This window comes from Coenobita brevimanus, chromosome 47, assembly GCF_032717465.1.
Source record: "Coenobita brevimanus isolate Jiangsu-jjx chromosome 47, ASM3271746v2, whole genome shotgun sequence".
Classification (NCBI taxonomy): domain Eukaryota; kingdom Metazoa; phylum Arthropoda; class Malacostraca; order Decapoda; family Coenobitidae; genus Coenobita; species Coenobita brevimanus.
In genome coordinates this window covers 24,878,397-24,903,524 of record NC_137000.1, presented here as the reverse complement: position 1 = coordinate 24,903,524, position 25,128 = coordinate 24,878,397, and the positions used below count along the sequence as shown (strand labels likewise).

At 42.0% G+C, this 25,128-nt stretch overlaps 1 protein-coding gene across 1 annotated transcript in view; it reads left to right on the top strand.

Annotated features, from left to right (window-relative positions):
- LOC145398951 (uncharacterized) overlaps positions 1-25,128 on the top strand; it is a 304,550-nt gene that overhangs the window by 235,939 nt on the left and 43,483 nt on the right. The window contains 6 exon segments of the mRNA XM_080271685.1: positions 4,610-4,659; positions 4,662-4,761; positions 13,049-13,158; positions 13,588-13,691; positions 21,042-21,214; positions 21,454-21,555. Coding sequence (XP_080127811.1) covers positions 4,610-4,659; positions 4,662-4,761; positions 13,049-13,158; positions 13,588-13,691; positions 21,042-21,214; positions 21,454-21,555 — 639 coding nt within the window.

Genomic DNA, 25,128 nt, shown 5'->3' with positions numbered 1-25,128 from the left:
TGTAATTATTCCCATAAGATTATGTATTCCTAGTACGTGAATTCCCAGTGCGCGAGCTCGTGCACCGCCCAATCTCTCGTGCACTGTGCGAGCCCACTGTACTTGGACAGTGTGATGAGTAAGGATGGAACTTTGGGGGATGAAGTGCATGAAAGGGTACAGCAGGGAAGGAAGGTTGTTGGTACACTGAAAGCAGTGATGAGAAATAGGGAGGTGAGTATGGAAGTTAAGAAGTCACTGCATGATAGTATTGTGATCCCTACCCTAATGTATGGAAGCGAGGCGTGGACCTTGCAAGAGGGGAACAAGTCAAGAGTGAGAGCAGTGGAAATAAGTTACTTGAGAGGAGCATGTGGAGGGACGTGAAGGGACAGGTTGACGAATGAAGAAGTGAAGGAACGCTGTGGGGTGGATGTGGATACGGTTGAGAAGATTAGGAGAAATACACTGAGGTGGTTTGGACATGTGAAGAGAATGGAGAATGAAAGACTGACTAAGAGGGTGTATGTAGGTGAGGTGGAGGGAGGGAGAGGGAGAGGTAGACCGAGGATGAGGTGGAGGGATGGAGTTGAGAGGTATATGAGGGAGGGGGGGGTGAGTTGGGGGGAGGGTAGTCAAATGGTGGGTGACAGAGCGACTTGGAGGCGTTTTGTCTGCGGCCACCTTTTGCGGGATTAGGGCGTCGGGCTATAGATAGATAGATAGATAGACATCATTATAGCAAAGTGGTTGGGAAGAATAACAAGATGCGCAAAGACCACAGATACAGATCACATGCATCAAGAAACGAAAATCCTCCTAATCAAGGACCGTATAAATATGAGAGGCTCATAATTCATTGCATTAACTCATGACCCATCTTACCATGCAGTTGTTTTTTTATCATCCCTGGTACATCTGACTGAGGAGGCCCATCAACTGCAAGTAAGCAGCTGCCCCTTTGAGGTTATCCCATAGGTTCCCCACACCATTGATGTTGTTTCTGTGTTTTGGTGTGGCATGTGACTTGCAGTATGCCATTATTTGTGTTTGGTTGTATGAGCATATTTTACAAGTAGGGCATGTGTCATCAAAGATCCCATCCAACCCAAATCTAAGCTGGTAGCTGAGGAGGCATGGGTGATGTTCTGATCTTCACCATCTAAATGAACTCAGTCATATCTATTTAAGGACACCTCTGCTGCCACCAAATTAATATGTCAGTCTTGTAATCGATTATATAGTAGTCATAGCCGAGCTGTAGGTAATAGTGAGTAGGTATGTGAGGAAATAACCTCAGTTCACTTGTAGTCGATGCTGGGAGAAGATAAAAGATGAGTCTGGGGTTGGCTGTAGTTTTTATTCTCTTCAAAAGGGAAAGCTCAAGATTAACATGGAGAGTATTACACAAGAACGTTTTGTGCTAGCTAACTTCTCTCAGCCTCTCTCGATAGACCCCCCATCTCGCTCTCACTTCTCCAGCCTCCTGATTCTTTCTGTCTTCTTCTCTCTTCTCTCCCGTATATGAGAGCTTCTGTCACGTGGAATATATGGTTGCCAAATGTTCTAGAAGCCTGTGTGTGTGTATGTTTGTATTCCTATCAGGCATCACAAGGTGCAGACTGCACATTCCTCAGAGGGAATGTGCGGACGATATTTTCCGCCGGCCCTGGCCATGACTGACAATCTTCTAGATTACATCTATGCTACTAGCTGTTATTTATGATATTTTAGTCCTGACATCACTCGGTCTCGCCCTGCTGGCGACCTACAACAGCCTGTAGTAATTAATTCTAGTCAGTTAATACATAGTATTCATTATAATATTGTAGAGACAATATTTATGATAATATTGTACAGTCATAATAATATTATAGAAACATATTGTAGTAATACATTGTATGGAGTAAATACAGAACATTGTAGTAATACATTGTATGTATAACAGAGTAAATACATTGTAGTAAAATAACATATTGTAGTAATAAAGTGGTGCAGATGTGTATGTACAAGAGACATACTCATTAATGGCTGTACCATGCCAAGATTACAGTAGGAGTCATTGATATATTTGTAACGTGATTTATATCTATGATACTTATATATATGAGATGTAATAATATTGTTATATGAATTGGTTAGATGTATATTGGCTAACAATAATTTGTGATTAGATTATTATTATTATTATTATTATTTTTTTTTTTATGATTTACACTATTTACATATACATATTTCACTCAGGGGGTCTCACATGAATGTTTACTCTTCCTCCTGTAAATACTGACTCTAAGTTTGCAAGTCTTTTTTGCATTCTGTGCATCACCAACAGCACTATAGCAAATACAGTAGAGAAGATTATGAAGACAGTTGGTGCTGGGCTATACACATAATATGGGTTGAATATACTCATACTCAGTTCTTCCCAGGGCTTCATTGTTTCATTGATTAGTTGCATAGTTTCAAATTTATGTGAAGTCAACTGAATACTTGTGCTCATGTTTAAATCCATCTTAGGTAGTGGGTAGAAATATTGGTGTGTATGATTGAGGATGGCACAGTGATTGCTGCTGGCGAAAGTGGACAAGGATGGTATAAGTACAGCACAATAGTCCTGTGCCATGTATAATCCTGATGCTGAAGTATGAGATGGAGGTATATCTGGACAAATAATGAAAACTGATGTATTATGAGTGAAGTAGAAGAACTGTGAATGCCTGATGCATTGATGATGTGTAGGTTTATCTGGAGCAAATGTGAATTTGCAGTGCTGATGAATGGCATGATTTGTTATGATAGCCATTTCACAGGGGACTGTTCCAGTAGGCTGAAACGTGAAAATGTACGCAGGACAAAGGTGAACAGCATGTAAGGATGTACAGCACTTTCGTTCAATCGTTGATTCACAAGCAAAAATGACAGTGTCCTGTCTCTTGGAGACCATGATGAGTTCGGTGTCTATGTTGATGTTGATGATGAAGGAAAGGGGTATATTTGATTGACTGTGAACAGATGGTCAGTTATGAATGGTACATGAACTATTACTGATGTTGGTGTTAGAGTTGCTTCTAAATATGGATAATATAACTTGAGATTCCTATATGAGAGAGGGGTGTGTGAATTAGGAGCAGGGCAGTGAAACGGCGGGGGACAGGGTGATGTGGAGGCGATTTGTTTGTGGCCACCCTGTATAAGGGATTAAGGCGTCTGGCAATAGATCAGTAGATTGATAGATAGATTCCTACCCTATAACAAAGGCTTCAAACTATGTTTATGTATGCCTTGACTGATTATCTGACATAGATTGTGAACTGGAAGTAGGGTAATAGTGATCATGCCATTACCAGCATTTGCAATACCTCTCGTGAGTGCCTGGTAACGAACTCTAGTGTTATCTAACTGGAGTATTATTATGTCAGTATGGTCCTTGATGTTGAAAAAGTGTCATGTTTCCTTCCGTGGCATTTATTTTGACCACATTCTGGTGAGTTATATTTTCAGCCTTTCTTAGATTTTTCATGATAGTCTTCAATGCTGTGTTTTGACCGTCAGTTAGCTGAGCTATTTTATTAAATTTGTTGTTTATTTCTTGAAGATCTTCCTCTGTAGCCAGTCTAAAAATGTGCACCACCCTGGTTGAACAAACTGCGCCTTTCACGTGTACGTGTGATGTTGTTCATGACCATAAATGCCTCCGTTCCACAAGATGGGATATCTTGGATAATGATGAGCATGATTGATTTAGCTTGTTCTGTCTTCCATTTCGCTAACTTCACGATTTCAGTAACATCGTTTGTGTTATGAGCTTCTGAAACATAACTTCCTAACTTAAAGTCCAGTGTCCTCATTAGCTTGGCAATATTCTCCAAATAAGCAGGTAATTCATATAAGAAGTCCAAACTAATTTCAGTACTCATGATATCTTTCATAATTGATGTTGAGGCCGTTGGAGCTATGAGGCATCCTTGCCATACTAGATGTTGAGGGTCTAAGTGAGAATATCCTCTTACTGTATAAAGGAGAATCCATGGTATAAGTCCCCTCATTGTTACCTTAAAAAAAAAAAAAAAAAAAAAAAAAAAAAAAAAAAAATCGCTAACAAAGTCATGCTGTGGTCGGTGATAGAGATGTTGTGCATTACAACTGGCTCATGGCGAGCAATAACTTTCCTCGTTGTTTTACTTGTAGAAGGAGTTTAAATTGATACCTAGCTCATGTAAATGCTGTATTGTGACACATGTAGCAACAGTTGCATCTATGTTTGTGTGTTTGTTATGCGATCATAATTTATTTTTGTATGTATTGATTTCCTCTAGTTTACCGTCACTGATACTGTTCGGTGTTTCGGTTGTGTCCGAGGTTGCCTAATTGCTGGCTAAATTCCTTGGGACCTTTTTTAAATGATCATTATGAAGTGGCTTTTGAAAGCCATATCAGATGCTTCCAGTTCAAGGAGTCTGTCCTAATGGCTGAAATAAGTTGTCAGGAGATGGCAAGAATAAGATAAAAAGGACACTTTGAGTTCAGTGCATTTAATTGCTGATAGTGAGTGGTATTTAAAGCAGGGACTTCCAAATCAGACTACCCAGCCAGTGTTAGGCCAGTAAGTGTAACAACAGATGTGGTACAGGTTGCAAAGCTGGCCAGCATGGGCAGGGGTGCATGCAGACATGCATGTGTATGGGACACGGTCATGTGACCCTGCCACAGGAGTCTGTCTTTGTCCTGTTGGCTCTCATGAACCAAACTGCTCCCAACATGAGTACCCTAACTAAATTTTTAGTGATCTCTTCCTCTTGGGGAGGGAGAATATTTCACTGTTCTATTATCATTACCATATTTTAAAAAATACTTTTAGCTACAGGTGTGTCCCGATATACGATACCCCTAGATGTGATACCCCGACTTAGCGATGGGGGTAAAATACCACCATACCCTGCCTAATGATGGCCAAACCCCGGTTTAACGATGGATTTAGATTTTATTAAAAACTGATTTTGATGATATTTTAGGCTTAAATTTTGTGTTTAGGTTGATTTATAAACTGTTTCTAGACTTATGTTAATGTGTTTTAGTAAGGTGGGGTGAACATTGTCATTCTAGGGTACAGTTTGCTAAATCTGATTTTATTTGACTATTTTCAGATTCTGTTTTTAGGTAGGTGAGTTATAAACTGCTCTTAGGCTTAGTTTAGCTTGTTTAAAGCTATTTGGGGGTTTCAGTGAGCTAGAAACTTGTTTTTGGACTCATTTGGGTGGGTTTAGGACTTGGTTGGGGAGGAAACCCAAAACTCAAAAACATATTCCTATGCTTTACATGTTAAATCTACCCCGATATATGGTACCCTGCCTAGCGATGGCTTTTTACTCAACCAATTGTGTCATTAAACTGGGGTATACCTGTACTTCACATTCTATCATTCCGATGTTAGTTGAATATACTTGGTGGAAAAATGTGTGTTTCCTGTCCCAGTATCTCATTTATCTATAACACACACAAAAAGAATTGTAGTCTTCTGGCATTTTATGAGGTCACAGATGCCAGAAAGACATAGTCTGAGTTTGATCTGACAATATCTTTATTTTATGAGCTTTGACACAAATGTACAATGTACAGTACTGTAATTGCTCCTAGTCATTGATGTGAACACCTTTGACATATATTGTCAGAAGACATAGTTAAATCTATCTATCTATCTATCTGTAGCCCGACGCCCTAATCCCGCAAAGGGTGGCCACAGACAAAACGCCTCCAAGTCACTCTGTCACCCACCATTTGACTCCCCTCCCCCCAACTCACCCCCCCCTCTCTCATATACCTCTCAACTCCATCCCTCCACCTCATCCTCGGTCTACCCCTCCCTCTCCCTCCCTCCACCTCACCTACATACACCCTCTTAGTCAGTCTTTCATTCTCCATTCTCTCCACATGTCCAAACCACCTCAGTGTATTTCTCCTAATCTTTTCAACCACATCCACATCTACACCACAACGTTCCTTCACTTCTTCATTCGTCAACCTGTCCCTCCACGTCACTCCACATGCTCCTCTCACGTAACTCATTTCCACTGCTCTCACTCTTGACTTGTTCCCCTCTTGCAAGGTCCACGCCTCGCTTCCATACGTCAGGGTAGGGATCACAATACCATCATGCGGTGACTTCTTAACTTCCATACTCACCTCCACCTTTCTTCCCTGCTGTACCCTTTCACGTACTTCATCCCCCAAAGTTCCATCCTTACTCATCACACTACCCAAGTACTTGAATGCACTCACATTCTCCATATCCTCACCATCCAACCTCACTGCACACTCTGTGACTTCATTCCTCTCAAACACCATAACTTTACTTTTGTTTACATTAACTTTCAGCTTCCTCCTCCTACACACTGTCCCAAATTCATTCACCAAACCTTGCAACTCCCATTCATCTTCACTCAGCAATACTGTATCATCAGCAAACAGCAACACCGGAAGCTTCCAAATCTCACCCTCATTCATTAGGGCCACCCCCACATCCACTGCCCTACCTTGCACCTCCTTAACAACCCCATCCATATATATATTAAACAGCCATGGAGACATCACACACCCCTGTTTCAGTCCCACATTGAGATCAAAGAACTCACTCAGCCCACCATCCACTCGCACCGTAGCCCTAGCTCCCACGTACATACTCTTCACAGCACTCAGCAATTTCCCCTCCACTCCATATATTCTTAATACCTTCCACATACCTTGCCTATCTATTCTGTCATAAGCTTTCTCCAAGTCCATGAAGGCAGCATACACTTTCCTTCCCTTCTCTAGATACTTCTCCACTAAACATCTTAGAACAAATATCTGATCTACACATCCTTTTCCCTTCCTGAATCCCCCTTGTTCTTCTCCAACTAGCTCCTCTGTCATATGCCTAACCCTATCAATGAGTATTCTACCATATATTTTACCAGTCACACTAAGAAGGCAAATACCCCTATGGTTACCACATACTTCTCTCTCCCCTTTTCCTTTGTACAGAGGAACAATTATTCCTGATTTCCAGTCCTCTGGAACCCTTCCCTCTTCCCAAGCCAATCTACACAACTTCCATATCCACTCCACAACAATCTCATCCCCATACCTAAGCATTTCACCACACACTCCATCAATTCCTGGGGCCTTTCCCAGCTTAATTTTCTTCATCGCTTCCACTACTTCCGACCTACTGATCTCTTCCTCCCTCCTCTCATCTCTTCTTCTCCCAGCCATTCCCCAACCACTTATACTCACACTGCTCTCACTCTCTACATTCAACAAATCCTCAAAGTGCTCCTTCCATCTCCTCAATTTCTCTCTCTTCTCCACCAACAATCTATTATTCCTATCTTTCACTCCCCTACTATTTCCCCTTTCACACTGCCTTACTTTCTTTACCTCCTTCCAAAACAATTTCTTACTCTCCCTCCATTTCACACTCAGATTCCTCCCAAACTCTTCATCCACTTCCTTCTTACTCTCCTTCACCAGTCTCTTAACCTCCCTTCTCCTGCTCACATATACCTCTCTCTTCTCTCTCTCATCTTTTCCACTACCTCTACTCGCCAACCATTCACCATATGCCTTCTTCTTTTGTTCCACAGCTTGTTTCACCTCATCATTCCACCATGCTGTCCCTTGCACACCCTTGCATCTCCTCCTCACTCCACAAACCGCCTCACACGCTGCGCTTATCTCTTCTGTGAATATCTTACATACGTCTTCCACCCCTTCCATCTGCTCTAGCTCATACCTTCCCAATCTTTCTTCCACTATGCTCTTATACTCTGTCCTTTTCTCATTATCTTGCAATTTCTCCACTCTTCTCACAGGAGCTGCTTCCTCCTGTCTTCCCCTTCATCTCCTCAACCACTTTCTTTGCAGCTCTACCTTGGCCATCACTAAGTGATACTAACAAGAAATAGTATCATTTAGCCACAGATCAGTGAACTGATATAAAGTTGGATAGAAGCAAGTATATACTTTTTTTTTTTTTTTTTTTTTTACTTCAAAAAGGAAATATAAATTCTATAACTTTAGACAGAATAAAACATATTTACCTCTGCCAACAGAAATAACTCATACTTTATTGGTGGTGGTAAGAACTGGACACCTGTTGGTATAGTTACTAGTAGGTTAAAATGCTTCATCCAGGATACTAGTAGATTAAAATACTTCAGCCAGGTTACTAGTAGTTAAAACACTTCAGTCATTTGTATTCCAGAATGATTGATTCAGTGGCTAAATGGAGTTAATGCGTGAATGGTGTTGCTCAGGGGTGTAGCTCTCTCTTTTTTTTTTCTTTTTTTTTCCCATCGATGGATATAGACTTAGAGTTCACTCCCAAAGTTCAAGAAGTGATTCTATATACCCCACACCATTCACAGTTCACATATCACCAATTTGCCATTGATACCCACCATCCATATTAGGCACATGGCAAAAATATCTCATTCAGGACTAGAGTGATGGTATTAGGAGTGGTGTTTTTATGACACAGAAGTGGGTAGTGTGGAAAATGAATGAATTCTGTTTTAATGAAACTCAGACATCAAACTGTTTCTTGCCTCAGTTTGGGGTCAAACCCATGTACTTACATACAGCAGACACCTCTTCCCTCTTGACCAGTACCTCCCACACCTTCACCTTTTAAATGTCTGATCTGAGTAGCCTAGCCGTAGGCCTGTAAGCTCCTAACGAGTCAGTAAATGATTCAATGATGGATAGATAGATACATGGTTTATTGACAGAAATAAAAGTACTGGAAGCAAGGGACTGTTTTTGAAGTCTAACAATCCTCATGCCATATTGGGTTACTTTAAAATTTCAGTCATTTGTTTATGTGTACTGTACTTGGGTAATGAAATATGTGAGAAAGGAAGTCTAGTGTTTCCACATTCTAAAATGACAAATCTGAATGTCATCACTGTAAAAGGAAAGAAAAATGAACCTATTAGCTATGATTTTAAGAAATTTCATATCTTATACCAATAAATTGTGTAAAGTAACACAGTCCTTGTAGAAAATAATAACCTGTTGGCTATGTTTTCATGAGAATGCTTATCTTTTCCCACAGTATTGGGCTTATACCAATAAATTGTGTAAACACAGTCCTTGTAGAAAATAATAACCTGTTGGCTGTGTTATCATGATAATGCTTACCTTTTCCCACAGTATTGGGTACGTTGACTCAGTCCTTGTTAACTGCTTCAGCATGATTTTACTGACATTTGTGGTCAGAAGTATTCATGTCAAAATAGGGATTTTTTTTTTTTTATAAATCATACTTAGGCATTATTTGGACACAAGGTTCATGCCTCTCAGTTTACACCCAAATTTGTGCTTAGGGCAGACTTCCTATGAGGACAGTCTGTTTAATCTAGTTGTCTTTGGAGGCCTTTGGGTTCAGTACATATGTGTAGCACCATGGGAGAAGAGCCCAAGTGCCACTGCCCGCCAAACCCTGATTTCACGCTGAAACGGCAGACCAAAGCTTCCCTTACCACCTGGTGGGAGTTGGATGTTTCTCCATTTGTGTTGTTAGAGTCGAAAATGCTATACAATGACAACGTGTACCTGGCCCTATGACACATTTTCAAACGATGTGCAACGTCGCCGTAGGAGAGAAGCCCAAGCGATAAGAGTGGTGGCTTGGTGGCAGCCAGCCTATCAGGGCACCGGGCGATTGTAACATCACAGCCAGCCGGCCAGTGGCGCAGAGCCTGATGCCCTGCCATAGGCAGCGCGCAGCCAATCAGCTTGCTGTGGCTGTCTTGGGGACGTTGTACACACAGTCTTTCTCTCCCTCTGCCGCCATTAAGACCTGCACTTGGATTATCTGTGTTTTTCTGGCTTGTATGACGATGGCTGCATGCAATTCTAACAGTGATGTTGATAGCCCGCAAGCTATCGCTATTCCTCATGACGCGAGTGATAGTGAGAGTGAAGTGGAGCAAGGATGAGGGAGAAAAAGGCCCCGAAAGGCGGAGGAGTGGGGAAGTGTGGTGGCTAAGGTGAAGTGTAACTTAGGCCAAGCGTACATGAGTTATAAAACCAAGAAAGAAATTGCTGCACGTGCAATTGGTAGTCCATGCCATGATGGGTGCTTTGACAAAGTTATGAATGAAGTTGTGAAAAAAATATTTAGTGATTTTTGGGCTCTGGGGTCATACGATGCCCAGAATGCTCACATTCAGAAAATGGTGGGCCTGGCACCAGTAAAACGAAAACGTACAAAGAATGAGCAAAGTAAGCATAGCAATACCTGTCATTACAGTGTGGTGTATAATAATGTGCAGATCAGGGTGAGCAAGGAAGGTTTCATGGCAATGCACGCCATTGGTACAGCACGGCTACAACAGCATTGCACAAGGTGAACAGCACGGGTATGCTAATTCCTGACCAGCGAGGACGGCACGAACCTGCTAACAAGGTTATCGGGAACAAGGCTTTTCGTGTGAGGGAGCACATTAAGCTGCTACCTGCTATGTCGTGCCACTATAGCAGGGCTAACGCTCCCCACCAGAAGTACCTGGAATCTCACCTTACGATTGGGAAGCTGTACGTGTTGTACATGAAGTGGCTTCGTGATGTCTACCCTGGTGAAGAGAAGGTTAGCCTGCTTTATTATTCAGATGTGTTCACAGAGGAATTTAACATCTCCTTTGAGCCACCACGCACAGCCACCTGCACCACCACTGACACCTTTGACGTCTCCATTGCAAATTCGACTGGCGATCAGGCTGCTGTTGACAACCTCACCAGGCAAAAAGAGGAACACCAGCGGTTAGCACAGCAGGCACAGGACGTCCTGAAGAAGATGGCATCCGACAATGACCCCAAGACTCGTGCAATCTGTGTTGACCTGCAGCAGACTCTACCCACCCCCAAGATCACCACTAATGCTACTTACTACAAGTGCAAGATGTGGACCTACAACTTGTGCAACCACAACTTGAAAAGCAACACTAGCACTATGTATGTGTGGGATGAGACACAAGCCAAGTGGGGGTTGTGTGAAGTGGCCAGCTGCATCAAACACTGGATCGACCAGGAAAGCAGTATTGACGGCTTCTCACAGCTGGTGGTCATTTCAGATAAGTGCGCTGGCCAGAACAAGAACATCAACTCGGTGATGTGTTACCCCTGGGAACTCCACTCCAGGCGCCTGCTCTCCATCGACCATGTTTACCTGGTGCCGGGCCATAGCTACGTGGCCTGTGATCGAGCGTTTGGCAATACAGTATTGAGAGGCATCTTAGACGTGTGCCAAATCTTTATACGCCAGACGACTATGCGTACCACATTACACAGTCTGTGTCACAGGGGTACAAAGTGGTGCGCATGAAGCAGGCCATGTTTCTGAACTTTGGTGTGCTGAAGGACCATATCACCAAACATCAGGCACCAGGCAGCACATTCAAGGATGCCTGCAAGCTTCTCTTCCACCTCAACTACAAGAAAGGCATCATCATCAAGTCAGACTATGGGACTGACAACAAATACATCGAGGTCCGACTTATGAAGGGTAGAGGAGCCTGGTCCCATGACAGGTTCAACCTGAGTGCCGTCCCCCTCCCACCCCTGTATGACGCCCCCCTCCAGCTTATGGAAGAAAAGCTCAATGATCTTCATAGCTTGTTTCCCTCTCATGCCAGACGACAAGAAGGCCTTTTATGAGGGCCCTCAAACTGGTAGAGTCAAGCACAATGTCGTCCTGGCTGATAAGGACGATGACTTGCTCGATTATTGCAACTAATCCTGCGCTGGGGGGGGTGGGGATGCGTCTACATTAAACATTCAACAATCATGTCACTCCTGTTTGGTAAGTACCCCTAATATTAGTGTTATAATCATGTCTATAATCATTGTTTGCGAGAAATAATGACATTTAACTGAACACCATCTGCACATGGTTGGTATTATTAATTAATAATAATTGCTAAATGAGTATCATGATCAGAATTTTTCATGCCATTATGAAGCTGATGCTTTAAGGTTTATTTTGATATGTGAAACTTAAAAATCGTAGGGTTGGGTCTTGAGATATTTGACATTTCTTAACAGCAAACTTTAAGAGTGATTTCTGGTGTTTTTAAAAAGTGTTGCTTGAGCTGTTTTCCCTCGGAGCAACTCGTATGCAGGCTTTGTTTACAGCCAGTTGCCACATTCCTGTAAGTGGTGGTCATTTGTCTTTGAGTTAGGTGTTTTAAGGAGAGGGGCACTAACCCTCTGCCAACCCTCTTGCCGACACATAGGGAACACATGAATTGGTTATATGATTACCACCCAGTGTTGTAAACAGTTTCTTGATGTACAGGAAACCATTAGCCTTGTAACTCAATGTAAAGCCACCTGAAAAGGTAAGAGTAATGAAAAGTGACAGGAAAGCTGATAGTAATACATTCATTCATTCATTCTTTCATCATCTAATCCTGTATTGCCCCATGAGGAGCGTAGGAGCCCGGGGCTAGGCAATTTGGTCCTGACATATAAGATGAGAATGACCAGCCTCACTCATCCCTGAGTGGCATTACATGAGCAATAAACCCCAGCCATCCCTTGGATATAAACCTGCACTGGCTCAGTCCAATTGGAGTGACTAAATTACCCAATGAACCACCAGGTGCCATAATTTGGTTCTGTGGTTGCCATCCAGCATAGTACAGTAAATGGTTTCCTGGTGTACAGGAAACCATTTCACGTGTCACTCAGTGTTGTAGACCCACCTGTAGACAGAAGGAAGAGGAAAGAATGAAGGAAAGACAGAAGAGGAAGGAAGGAAGGAAGGAAGAGAGGAAAGGGCAGGCACATGAGTGTAGCACTACACCGAGTGAGTGAGATTATTACAAGTAAATTGAATCATAAATTAATATATTTTATCTGGAAAGTTAATGCAGAGGCACAGCTTGATATTACTAAACAGTCTGACAGTGTGCAACCATACAGACAGACAATATATCAGTTAAGGAAAAAAAGTTGTATATATATATATATATATATATATATATATATATGGCATTGTTTAAATAGGTTCCCCAATTGCCCTCAGACTGTGCTGATGGGGAGTGGGGTCACAGTTGCCGTGAAAAGTGCCAGTGTGAAAATGGTGCTTCCTGCCATCCCATCACAGGGGAGTGTCGCTGCAGCCCGGGATTTGTTGTGAGCATCCGCCGCCATTTAGTGTAATATGCTGAAGCTAAGAGTCCCTGGTCTTTAAGCTCACTTCATTACATCATGAGTGTATTGTACAATGTTTAGCTTTGGTAGTGTAAATTTTACATCACATCATCTCCTTTCAGATGTACAAGAAAATGGGAGATTATTTTTTGTAAAAAATGCCAGTCATAATATCACTCTTCATTTTGCACTTGTACTTATCAGGAGCATAAAGAAATAGATTATTTCATGTAAACAATACTACTTATTCTCCTTCATTCCCTCACCATTTTTTGATGTGATGAAGTTAATGAGTGCAGAATTCATAAGAGTGATCTAAGAAGACCCACATAATTTTCTCAGTAGTTTGACACAGGATTACGCCAGTGTAGACTACAAATTACGGAAGCTTTAGAAGCATGTGTTTTCCAGGGCCCTGCCTGTGAGTCTCAGTGTCCAGTTGGCAGATATGGTGTCAACTGTAGTGAGGCCTGCAGCTGCTTAAATGGAGCCACTTGCCACCACATCATAGGGAGGTCAGCACTCTCAGGGTTTTGTTATATGATTAAGCAGTTATGAGCACATAATGTGCTACTTAAAGTTTGATTGTTGAAATTCTGTGTTCTCTGTCTATGTATCAATTGCCAGATGCCATAATCCCGTAAGGGGTGGCCACAAACAAATTGCCTCCATGTCACCCTGTCCACTGCCATTTCACTGCCCTCTCCCCAGCTCACACCCCCCTCTCTCATATACCTCTCCACTCCATCCCTCCATCTCATCCTCAGCCTCCCCCTACCCCACCTTCCACCTCACTCACAGTACACTCTCCTCATACTCATACGCAAACTGTCTATCTGTCTGTCTATTGCCAGACTCCTTAATCCCATATGGGGTGGCCACAAACAAATCGCCTCCACGTCACCCTGTCCCCAGCCATTTCACTGCCCTGCTCCCAATTCACACCCCCCTCTCTCATATACCTCTCCACTCCATGCCTCCATCTCATCCTTGGCCTTCCCCTCCCTCTCTCCCCCTCCACCTCACTCAGATACACTCTCCTCATCAGTCTCTCACTCTGCATCCTCTCCACATGGCCAAACCACCTCAGTGTGTTTTTCCTAACGCATCCTATCACATCCACATCCACACCACAATGCTCCTTCACTTCCCCATTTGTCAGTCTGTCTCTCCATGTGACTCTTGCAAACCACCTTGGTATATTTCTTCTAACGCTGTCTATCACATCAACATCCACACCACAACACTTCTTCACTTCCTCACTTGTAAGTCTGTTTCTCCATGTAACTCCACATGCTCAACGCTTCTTCACTTCCTCACTTGTAAGTCTGTTTCTCCATGTAACTCCACATGCTTTTCTCAGATAACTCATTTCCACTGTTTTCACTCTTGACTTGTGTCCTTCTAACCAGGTCCAAGCTTTACATCCATGGTGGTGGACTAATCACCCTGGTACACAAATCCATCAACTTTGCAGATACCAGTGCACACACAAAGTCACTTCTCCCCCCACATGACACCACAACAGAAATACAATCAATTAAAATACGCACTGGTAACAAATCACACATAACAATCGCTAACACATACATTCCCCCCCAATCGTCCTCCACAGTACCACACAATTACTCTCCACAGATACACCACATCACTAACATATCCAACATCATCCTGGGTGGTGATTTCAACGCCAAGTCGTCGGCCTGGCATGTCAACAACCCTGACACAGACAGAGGGCTGGTACTACCATCCCAGTCAGATCATCTTTTTATACTAAACAATCTAGACCAACATACCCATATCCCACACCAAGCCCTCTTCCTCCCATCATCTCCAGACATCACCTTCTGCTCCCCAAACCTCGCTCCCACTACATCATGGAGAGTGGTCAAAACCTTAGGTTCTGATCACCTCCCAGTCATCATCAGTACCAAAACCAGAATCACCCCAGCTGGCCACAAACACACATACACTAATTATAAGAGAGCCAACTGGGAGGCCTTTGTAACTGAAACAGAACAACATTTCGAAACACTAAACAGTACACCCATCACAAACATCAACACCGCTGTGCACACTTTCAATACAATCATACAAAACGCAGACAAAAGACACATCCCTAGAGGCAGCAGAAAGAGACACAACCCCAACTTCACACCAGAAATTCAAGGCCTCATCAGACAACGGGACACACTGCAACACTCCTCAACACCCCCTACACAAGAAACCATACAACAAATACAAGAACTCAACACTCAGATAAACAGTAAAATATCAGAACAGCAAACACTAAACTGGAAAAATTACCTCCAAACACTTGACCACAAAACAAACATCAGCAAACTCTACAAAACACTAAACAGCATCACACTTTCCACCAGCAACACCACACAATCACACGCTGCCATCACAACAACAGCCACCATACCCTCAAACAAACAACAAGCAAACACTCTCATCAATCACTTTTCACTAGTCAGCCATCTAACCCCCCATCCGGAAGACCGACGTATCATCAGACGTAAGAGACAGTTCCCCACAGACCCAGACTACGCACCTTTCACTTACAACCAGACGAAGCACATCATTAACAACCTCAAGCACTCATCTGCCTGTGAACCAGACAACATAAGCAACATTCACCTTAAACACCAAGGACCACAAGGCATACAAGGACTCACCAACATATCAAACTACAGCTACTCACACAACATAATACCCAACATCTGGAAGCATGGCAATATCATCACTATCCCTAAACCCAACAAAGACGCCACGTTACCCTCCTCACACCGCCCCATCACACTCCTCTGCACCCCCTCTAAAGTCACTGAACGACTGATACTACAACTAGTCACACCTCACATTCCCCTAGCCCAGTCACAACATGGCTTTAGGCCACTACACTCCACAAACACCCTTCTTACAGACCTTACACAGAGTTTTCGATGGCATGAATTCAGCTAGGCCACCACACAGAACACTCCTAGTCACACTAGACATTAGGAGAGCTTTTGATGCCATCCCCCGCCAGAACCTCACAAACAAAATATTCAACACAAACATGCACAATAACACAAAAAGATGGCTGGCAAACTACTTAGCAGGGCAGATGTGCACACGTAACATTTGCCGGTCAGTCTTCTAACGTCAGAAACTTAACAAACGGCGTCCCCTAAGGATCTGTTTTGTCCCCTACTCTCTTTAATCTATACATGCACGACATACCCACACCCCACACACCAGATACACATAGCTTCCTCTGCAGATGATATAACACTTACATGTACACACCAAAACTCAAACACAGCTGCACACATCATTCAACCTTACCTTACCTCAACACACTACACGAATGGTTCACCACAAACAGGCTCAAAATAGCCCCAGCCAAATCTACAGTTACTCTTCTCACAAACTGGACAGCAGAACATGGTCACATCCCACACCTTACCATAAACAACACTCCACTACCATACCCCCCCCCCCAAAATCCTTGGTGTAACATACAATACATCAGTGTCATTCAAACAACACATCACAAACATTAAAAATAAAATAACACCAAGACTCAATGCTTGGAGATCACTTGTCCATACAACATTCGGACACAACAAAGATACCACCACCACAGTATACAAACAATACATACATTCAGTGATGAATTATGCAATCCCTGCCTGGGCTTCTAACCTCACCAAAACACACTACAACACTCTACAGACCATACAGAACAAGGCCCTAAAATAAGCATAGGCTGCACAGCTACTACACCCACAGACCACCTACATCAAGAAACCAAAGTCCTCAAGGTCAAGGATCGCCTAGACATGAGAGGCACCCAGTTTCTTGCTGCAGCCTCCACAAACTCACAACATCCACTACAGTACATGGCAGCACATCCACCCACACCAAGGAAATTCAAAACAACACCCAGCACACGATATCATACACAAATACTGTCATCTCTTCCCCCTCGTCCACCTCAGACCAGCTTCCAGAAGCATATCCACACTCAGATCACTCGCCGCTCCATTCAGTCACTTAAAGACAACCCACAGCTGCATGCACGGCCTTCTGAATCCTATCTTCCTCGTGAGGACAAGGTCCACCTGGCCAGGCTGAGATGTGGGCACCATCCAGCCCTCTTAAGCTACCAGAAGAGGCTGGATGATTCCGTCACTGATGCCTGTCCAGGATGCAACACAGCACCCCATACTATTAAGCACATTATATAAGACTGCATTGCACACAATCACCTATGCCAGCAACACAACATACACTCTTTGAGAGCTCTGTGGGAAAGCCTGGTCTCAGCCATGGCCTTCCTAAGGGACTCGGGGCTGTTCGGCCAGACTGCCTAGGGAACAACTACTACTACTACATCCATACGTCAGGGCTGGTATCTCAGTACTGATGCAGCAACATTTTTACTTCCATGCTCACTTCCCAATTTCATATCTCTGCATTCAAAGAACCATCAACCATTTTTCCTCGTTGTACCCTTTCAAGCATCCCATCCTCCAAACTTCATTCTTACTCGTCACACTACTCAAGTACTGTAATTAAATGCACTCACATTTTCCATTTTCTCATCATCCAACCTCACTGCACAGTATGTTTATTGACTTCATTCTTCTCAAAGACAATAACTTTACCCTCCCTACATCCACTTTAAGATTCCATTTCTTACACACCCTCCCAAATTCTTTCATCAAGCCTTGCAGTTCCCCTTCGTCTTCACTTAACAATACAATATCATCTGCAAACAACAATACAGGAAGTTTCCAAGCACTGTCCTCTCTCTTTAGGGCTGCTCCAGCATCCACTGTCCAACCTTGTATCTCATTCATAACCTCATCTGTGTACAGATTGAACAACCATGGAGACATGACACATCCCTGTTTCAGTCCAATATTTATATTGAAAACTTCACTCAGTTCACTGTCTACATGCACTACAGCATTAGCACCCTCATACATACTCTTCATTGCATTCAGCAACTTCCCATTTACACCATATATTACTAATATTTTCCACAGTCCTTGTCTATCCACTCTGTCATATGCTGTCTCCAAATCCATGAAGACTGCAAACAACTTCTTCCTTCTCTAGAAACTTTTTCACTAAAGACCTAAGGATGAATATCTGATCTACACAACCATTTTCCTTCCTGAAACCTCCCTGTTCTTCTCCAACTGATTCCTCTGCTATTTCCCTAACTCTGTCAATAAATATCCTACTACAGTAAATCCTCGTTTTTCGCTGCTTGGATGTTCTGCCAATACCTCGCGAACTGTGAAACGTTGAAGTGTGAAGTTAAGAATCAATGGGAAAAATAGAGGAGCATTCCGGTAGGACACATACCTACCCTATCAGAAAGTACTATAACACTAAACAGGCCCTACTCAAAATAAAATGAAGAGTGTTTGCTATTGCTAAAACAGCATAACATAATAAACATGTACCTGAAAAGACATTAAAACTGTTATAAAGAGCTGGAACACCAAAAATCCTTATAGAAATAAAGTGAAGACTGGCTTGAGTGGCAAGTGAAGGTGTGTTGAGAGTGGATGGGGTAGTTCCCAGTGTCACTAACCAAGGAAAAGCAGCCACTTTTCACCAGATTATTTAATTTTCGACATCAAAGTAGGTCAACTAAACCCTGGTCATTTTATGTGCCCTCTTTGTCACTAAAAGGAAGGGAGAAATTATAACAACATTATTTTACTCACTGCTACAAGGAAGAGAGGCTGTAATATAGTCAAATAGAATAAAAATTTGGTGGGCTGAGTCTACCATCTCTGTATTGGGACGGTTATTATTCTTTCCTTAAATATCGATAAGCTTTATTTTACAGCCATGTTAGGTATTTGTCCATCAAAACAAAAATAAATAGTGTTACGAGAATCATTTAATGATTCTTTGTTAAGAAATAGTAGCACGACACGGCTGAAGATCGTATCTCACAATCACAAACAATAACATCCTCATGTGGTGTCTACTGCCCAGCTGGACCTGCTGTATATTCACGACATGGCTGAAGATCATACTTTACGATCATAAACAATAACAAACTCACGTGTGTCTACTGCCCCGCTGGACCTGCTGTATAAAGATCATGGAAAACTGTTGCATAGGGAAATGGACAGTGCCTGGACTGAGCATCGGTATACATCGTCTGCTGAGTATCGGCTGCCGGCTGGGAGCATCGAATTATGGGGAAAATTGCGAATTGTGAGACAACTTGGAAACTTTTTCCTTGTGCGAAAAACGAGGTGTCGAAGTAAAATGCATCCAAATACGAGGATTTACTGTATATACTTTTCCTAACACTAAGAAGACAAATGCCCTGATGATTACCGAACACTTCATTTTTCCCTTTTCCATTTTACAGGGGAATTATACCTGACTTCCAGTCCTCTGTGACTCTACCTTCCTGTCAGGCCAATCTGCACGTCTTCCATGGCCATTCTAGTACAGTCTCTCCCCCATGCATCCGCATTTCACCAGACACTCTGTCAATTTCTGGGGCTTTCCCCAGTTTGACTTTGTTCATTGCTTCCTCTACTTCCATCCTGCTTATCTCTTCCTCCCTTCTCACCTCCCTCCATCTCCCAGCCATTCCCTAGCTGGTTATACTCGCATTACTTCCATTCTCTATGTTTAACAGTTTCTGAAAGTGTTCTGTCCATCAGCTCACTCTTTCTCTCATATAGGTATTTTGTCGTATGATAAAAATTAGCAGATTACTATTCACTGATAAGCATGCTCCTATGTCGTAAAAATACCCCCGCTAATACCACTACACCAATCCTGTATGAGACAGCCCTAGCATATATTCAATATGGACGGTGGGTGTTAACGCTGAAGTGGTGACTTGTAGAAGAGGTGTATGGTATGTAGGAGGACTACTGGTCCTTGAGAGCAAGCTGTGAAGCTTATGCTCAGAGTTGGACACATAAAAAAAGAAATAAAATACAAAAATACATTATGCAAGAAAAAGCATGACTTAATGTAGATATATCCAAAAACCCAGCAAGGACCAGGTTGATAGTGTTGGATATGAATTTTACTCTTCGTCCATTGATGAACAAGCTGTAAATATAAATCAAAATTTTGCTTCTATCCCCAGCCGCGCTAATTTTTATCAACCCAATAACCTTCCCTGAGTCATCTTTTCAGATTTTTTTTTCTAGTATTTAATTGATTTTTTGTCATCAGATCAAGTGTTTCTGAGCTTGAACTCTTCATTATCCTTGTCTTTTTGTAATTTACTCCTCTTGGGTGGGTGTGAGGGTGGCGATAAGTCGCCAGCACCGTGGGAGGTAAATGGCTGTAAATCTGCCATGCTGGGCTACAAACAAGAACTGAATGATGAAATATGTGGTATTTGGCAACTGTTGTGTGCCAGGGCTAGGCAACAGCTTTGATGGCATAGACGGAGACTCAGTGTTCCCATGGAAACCACTGACACTTCCTCGTGTTTGAAATTATGGTGTGGAGACTCATCGATTTATATGAGGCGATCAGCGTGGCAAAGAGTGGCCTGCATATCTGAATCACTAAATATGCGGTATTTGGCAACTGCAGCATGGCAGGGCTTGGCAACAGCTCTGATGGTGTAGAGGGAGACTGTGTTCCCATGGAAAGTACTGATGCCTCTTTGTGCTTGAAATTATGGTGCCGAAACCCATCGCCTCATATGAGGCAATCAGTGCGGCCAGGGATGGCCCGCATATCGCCTATGAGGTGATGAGTGCGGCAGGGGTTAATCTCCCCTCTTTTTTCTTCATTGATTAAGGTACTAAGTCTTAGGTCTTAGTCTTATCATTGTTTATTTAGAGGTCCTTTTTCACATACAGGTGTGAGTGCTTGCCAGGCTTTACAGGTCCAAATTGTGGGCAGCCATGTCCTCTTGGGCGGTATGGACAGGACTGTGTACACATGTGTGAGTGTGACAACAGTGGAGGATGCGACCGCGTGACCGGGGAGTGTGCATGTGCTCCTGGCTGGCGTGGACCTAAGTGCAAGCAATGTCAGTACATGCATCTTTTGAAGTACACATTTATCCTTAATATTTTTTTACTCTTTCTTTTCCACTACTCAGAGTGAAACTTTTCTTATCCTTCTTTCAAAATTTATGAAACTTTTTATTCTCATCTCAATGATGGCTGTTGAATACAGTACTTATTGATTACAACACATCTCTCAAATTATTGTAGAGGTAAATAATATTATTAATTGTATGCTTATCCTTAAATATGATATTTTCAGCATGTGGAACAGGTTATTATGGAGCAGGATGTGCTATGACCTGCAACTGTGCCAATGGTGCCAAGTGTGACCACATCTCTGGTGCTTGCATGTGTACATCAGGTAAGCTGCATTTTTGTTTTAATGATGATATGAAACACTACCTTTATATGAATTTGTGCGTATTTACCTATTTGTAGTATACAGGAATTGAGCTAAGCTCGTGTTGTCCTGTCTCCATGTCTACATTTATCTAGTCTACTTTTAAACACATGAATGTTTTTCGCCTGCACCACCTCTTCGTCTAAGTCGCTCCAAATACTTATGCTTCTGTTCGGGAAACTGAACCTTTTAAGATCATTAAGACATCTATTTTTCCTCAGTTTGAAGTCATGGCCTCTTGTTCTTCCATCACCCAGCACAAAAAGATCCTCTCTATCCACCCTTTCCAATTCTCTTACATTTCTAAATATCGTGATCAGGTCACCTCTTTCTCTTCGCTTGCGCAGTGTTGGTAACTTCAGTTTTTCCAATCTTTCCTCGTAGGTGAGTTCCTTTAAGCTTGGTATCATCCTCGTTGCCATCCGTTAAACCCTCTCTAATTTATCAATATGCTTCTTCAAGTGAGGTGACCATACCACAGCCACATACTCCAGTCTTGGTCTTATCATGGTCACTGTCAACTCCCTCAGCATTTCCTCGTCCATATAATTAAAAGCCACTCTCATGTTGGTCAGTAATCCATAAGTGCCTCCAATGATTTTGTGTATATGCTTTTCTGGTGACAAGTCATCCTGAATAATCACTCCCAAATCATTCTCTTCTTTTCTTTTATCTCATTGCCCATTTTATATGTCCAGTGCGGTCTTTTTTCACTCATTCCCATTTCTAACACATGGCACTTCTTGGCATTAAAATCCATTTTCCAAGTCTGGGTCCAGCTGTGGAGTTTGTCCAAGTCCTCTTGCAGTTTTTTACAACTATCAATATCTTTAATATGTTTCATGATTTTAGCATCATCTGTGAACATACTCATGTAACTATTCAAACCCTCTGGCAAATCATTTACGTATATTAGAAACATTATTGGAGCTAAGACAGAGCCCTGGGGTACTCCACTAGTCACTTTTCTCCATTGTGACACCTTGTCTCTTATGATTGTTCTCATCTGCCTTCCTATCAAATAATCTCTCATCCACTCTATTAGTTTCCCATGCACCCCTCCAAAGGTCTTCAGCTTCCACAGCAGTCTCCTACTGGGCACCCTGTCAAATGCTTTCTTGAGATTGAGATAGACACAATCTGCCCATCCCTCCCTCTCTTGTATGACATCTATTACCCTACTGTAGAAACGTAATAACTTAGTAACACATGATCTTCCTTCCCTAAAACCAAATTGTCTTGGTGTTATCACTTCATTTTCTTCTAAATGCTGTATCCATCTTTTTCTAATAATTTTCTCGCAGATTTTACAAACTATACTAGTAAGTGATACAGGTCTGTAATTGAGTGGATCTTCCCTATCTCCTCCCTTGAAAATTGGCACAATACTTACTCTTTTCCAATCAGAGAAGTCTTGATGATGATATAAACAGGCCACACTAACTGGTCTGCTCATTCCTTCAGGATCCATCCAGACACACATCTGTTGTTAAACCATTCTTTCTTCCTTTCCACAGCTGTGAAAAATTTTGGGACATATTTACTAACTCCTGTTTTATGTACTTCTATCAGAAACTCATATTTCTCATCAACATTTGTGATCGTATTCATTTTACTCCAGTCTGCATTTTGGAAAAAGTTCCTCAGGGAAGAAAAGTCTGCCTCCCCATAATTGAATCTATTTTCTCTATGTTTTTCATCTCTTTCTCCTTCCCTTACTCCTGCTGTTTCCTTCTTAATAACCAGATGATCACTTTTACCAAAGGGGCATTGGTAGGTAATATTCTTCACATCATTTGGGTTCTTAGTGAATACTAAGTTGAGCCTTGATGGTTCGTTGTCACCCCTAATTCTTGTATTTTTTTTAATTATTTGGGTTAACATGTTTTCCATTACCAGTTCCATTAATTTATTTCCCCATGATTCCTCATTGTTCCCAGCATCCATACTTTCCCAGTCAATTTCTCTACAGTTAAAATCTCCCATTATTACTATTCTATTTCTTCGTTGAATTAACATTTTTAGTTTAGTAATGGATTCTCTTATTAACTGTTCATAATCTTCTTTTGTCAATGTCCTAGTTTTGGGGGGCATATAAAATACTGTTACATCTATTTTTTCTCCATAAACGTCCTCTATTTCAATTCTCAAAAGTTCAGCCACGGAATTTTCAATTTCTATATTTTTTGCTCTTAAGCCATTACAGGTTAAGATCATTATACCTCCCCCAAACTTGCTTTCTCTATCCTTCCTCCAAATATTATAATTGTTCCATCCAAACAATTTTGTATCAACATCTCAGGGCGGTTTAGTCTCCACCAAGCAAACAATTTCAGGTTTATTTCCATTTATATAGTCTCCAATTTCCCCTTTCTTAGATATTAACCCATCTACATTACTATACATGTTACTTAGATTTACTGCCCTAATTTTATCTTTACTCATTCTTCCCTTTTTTGTATTCATATCCATCCCCCTTGTTTCCTTCACTTCTAGTCCCTCACATACCACTTCCTTACTTTCATATCCATCACCCTCCAAAAAAAAAGTTTTACATTCTTCCTCTGTCCTCTTGTCATTTTTCCTTTACTTGTTCCTTCAGAGATTTTAAAACATCTTTCTTCTTCATTCAGGTATTTTCTTACTATAATATTTTCCATCCCTGCCTCATTGCTTAGTTTCCAGCTCACTTTAAGTATATCATTTACCACACTTTCTGATGACAACTTAATTCTTGTGTGTGTGTGTGTGTGTGTGTGTGTGTGTGTGTGTGTGTGTGTGTGTGTATTTACCTAGTTGTATTTACTTTGTTGTTATATACAGGGAATGAGCTACGCTCATGGGGTCCCGTTTCTGTTTCTCGTTGTCAGGTTTTGCATTGAGCCCATTTAGGTTTTTAGACTGGACTTTCTCTTTGTCCAGGTTATTCCACAGGTCTGTGCATCTATATGGAAAACTGCTGTATATTTCTTGATATCCTTCAAGCAACTTGGCTTATATAGTTTCATTCCGTGTCCTATTGTTACTCTTCCATCCCATACAAACAGATCTTGTCTGTCAGGTTTTAACACTGCAGTCATGTTGCCCCTCTCTTTCCTTTCTTCCAAGGAAGGCAGATCTGTAATTTCCAGCCTTTCCTTGTTCGACAGATCTGCCAGGCTAGGGACCATCATAGTTGCTGTTCTTTGTATTCTCTTGATCTTGTGTATATCTTTATTTTTATATGGAGGAAAATATGGAAGCTGAAAAACCAAGTAGTAAGGGATGCCTTCTATAGCGAGTTGAGGAGAGTGGTGGCTGAACAGGGAGCTGTAGACAGAGGCGTTAATGAACAGTACAATTTCTTGAAAGTTACTGATGTAACATGCGGCTGGACAAGAGGACCACCAAGACATAAAGTAACTTGGTGGTGGGATGAGGGTGTAGAAGCTGCAATTAAGGAGAAAAGAAGGCTTTTCCGGAAATGGAAGAAGGGTGGTAGCAAAGAGGAATATCTGGCTGCCAAGCGTAGGGCTAGAAGAGAGGTATACAGGG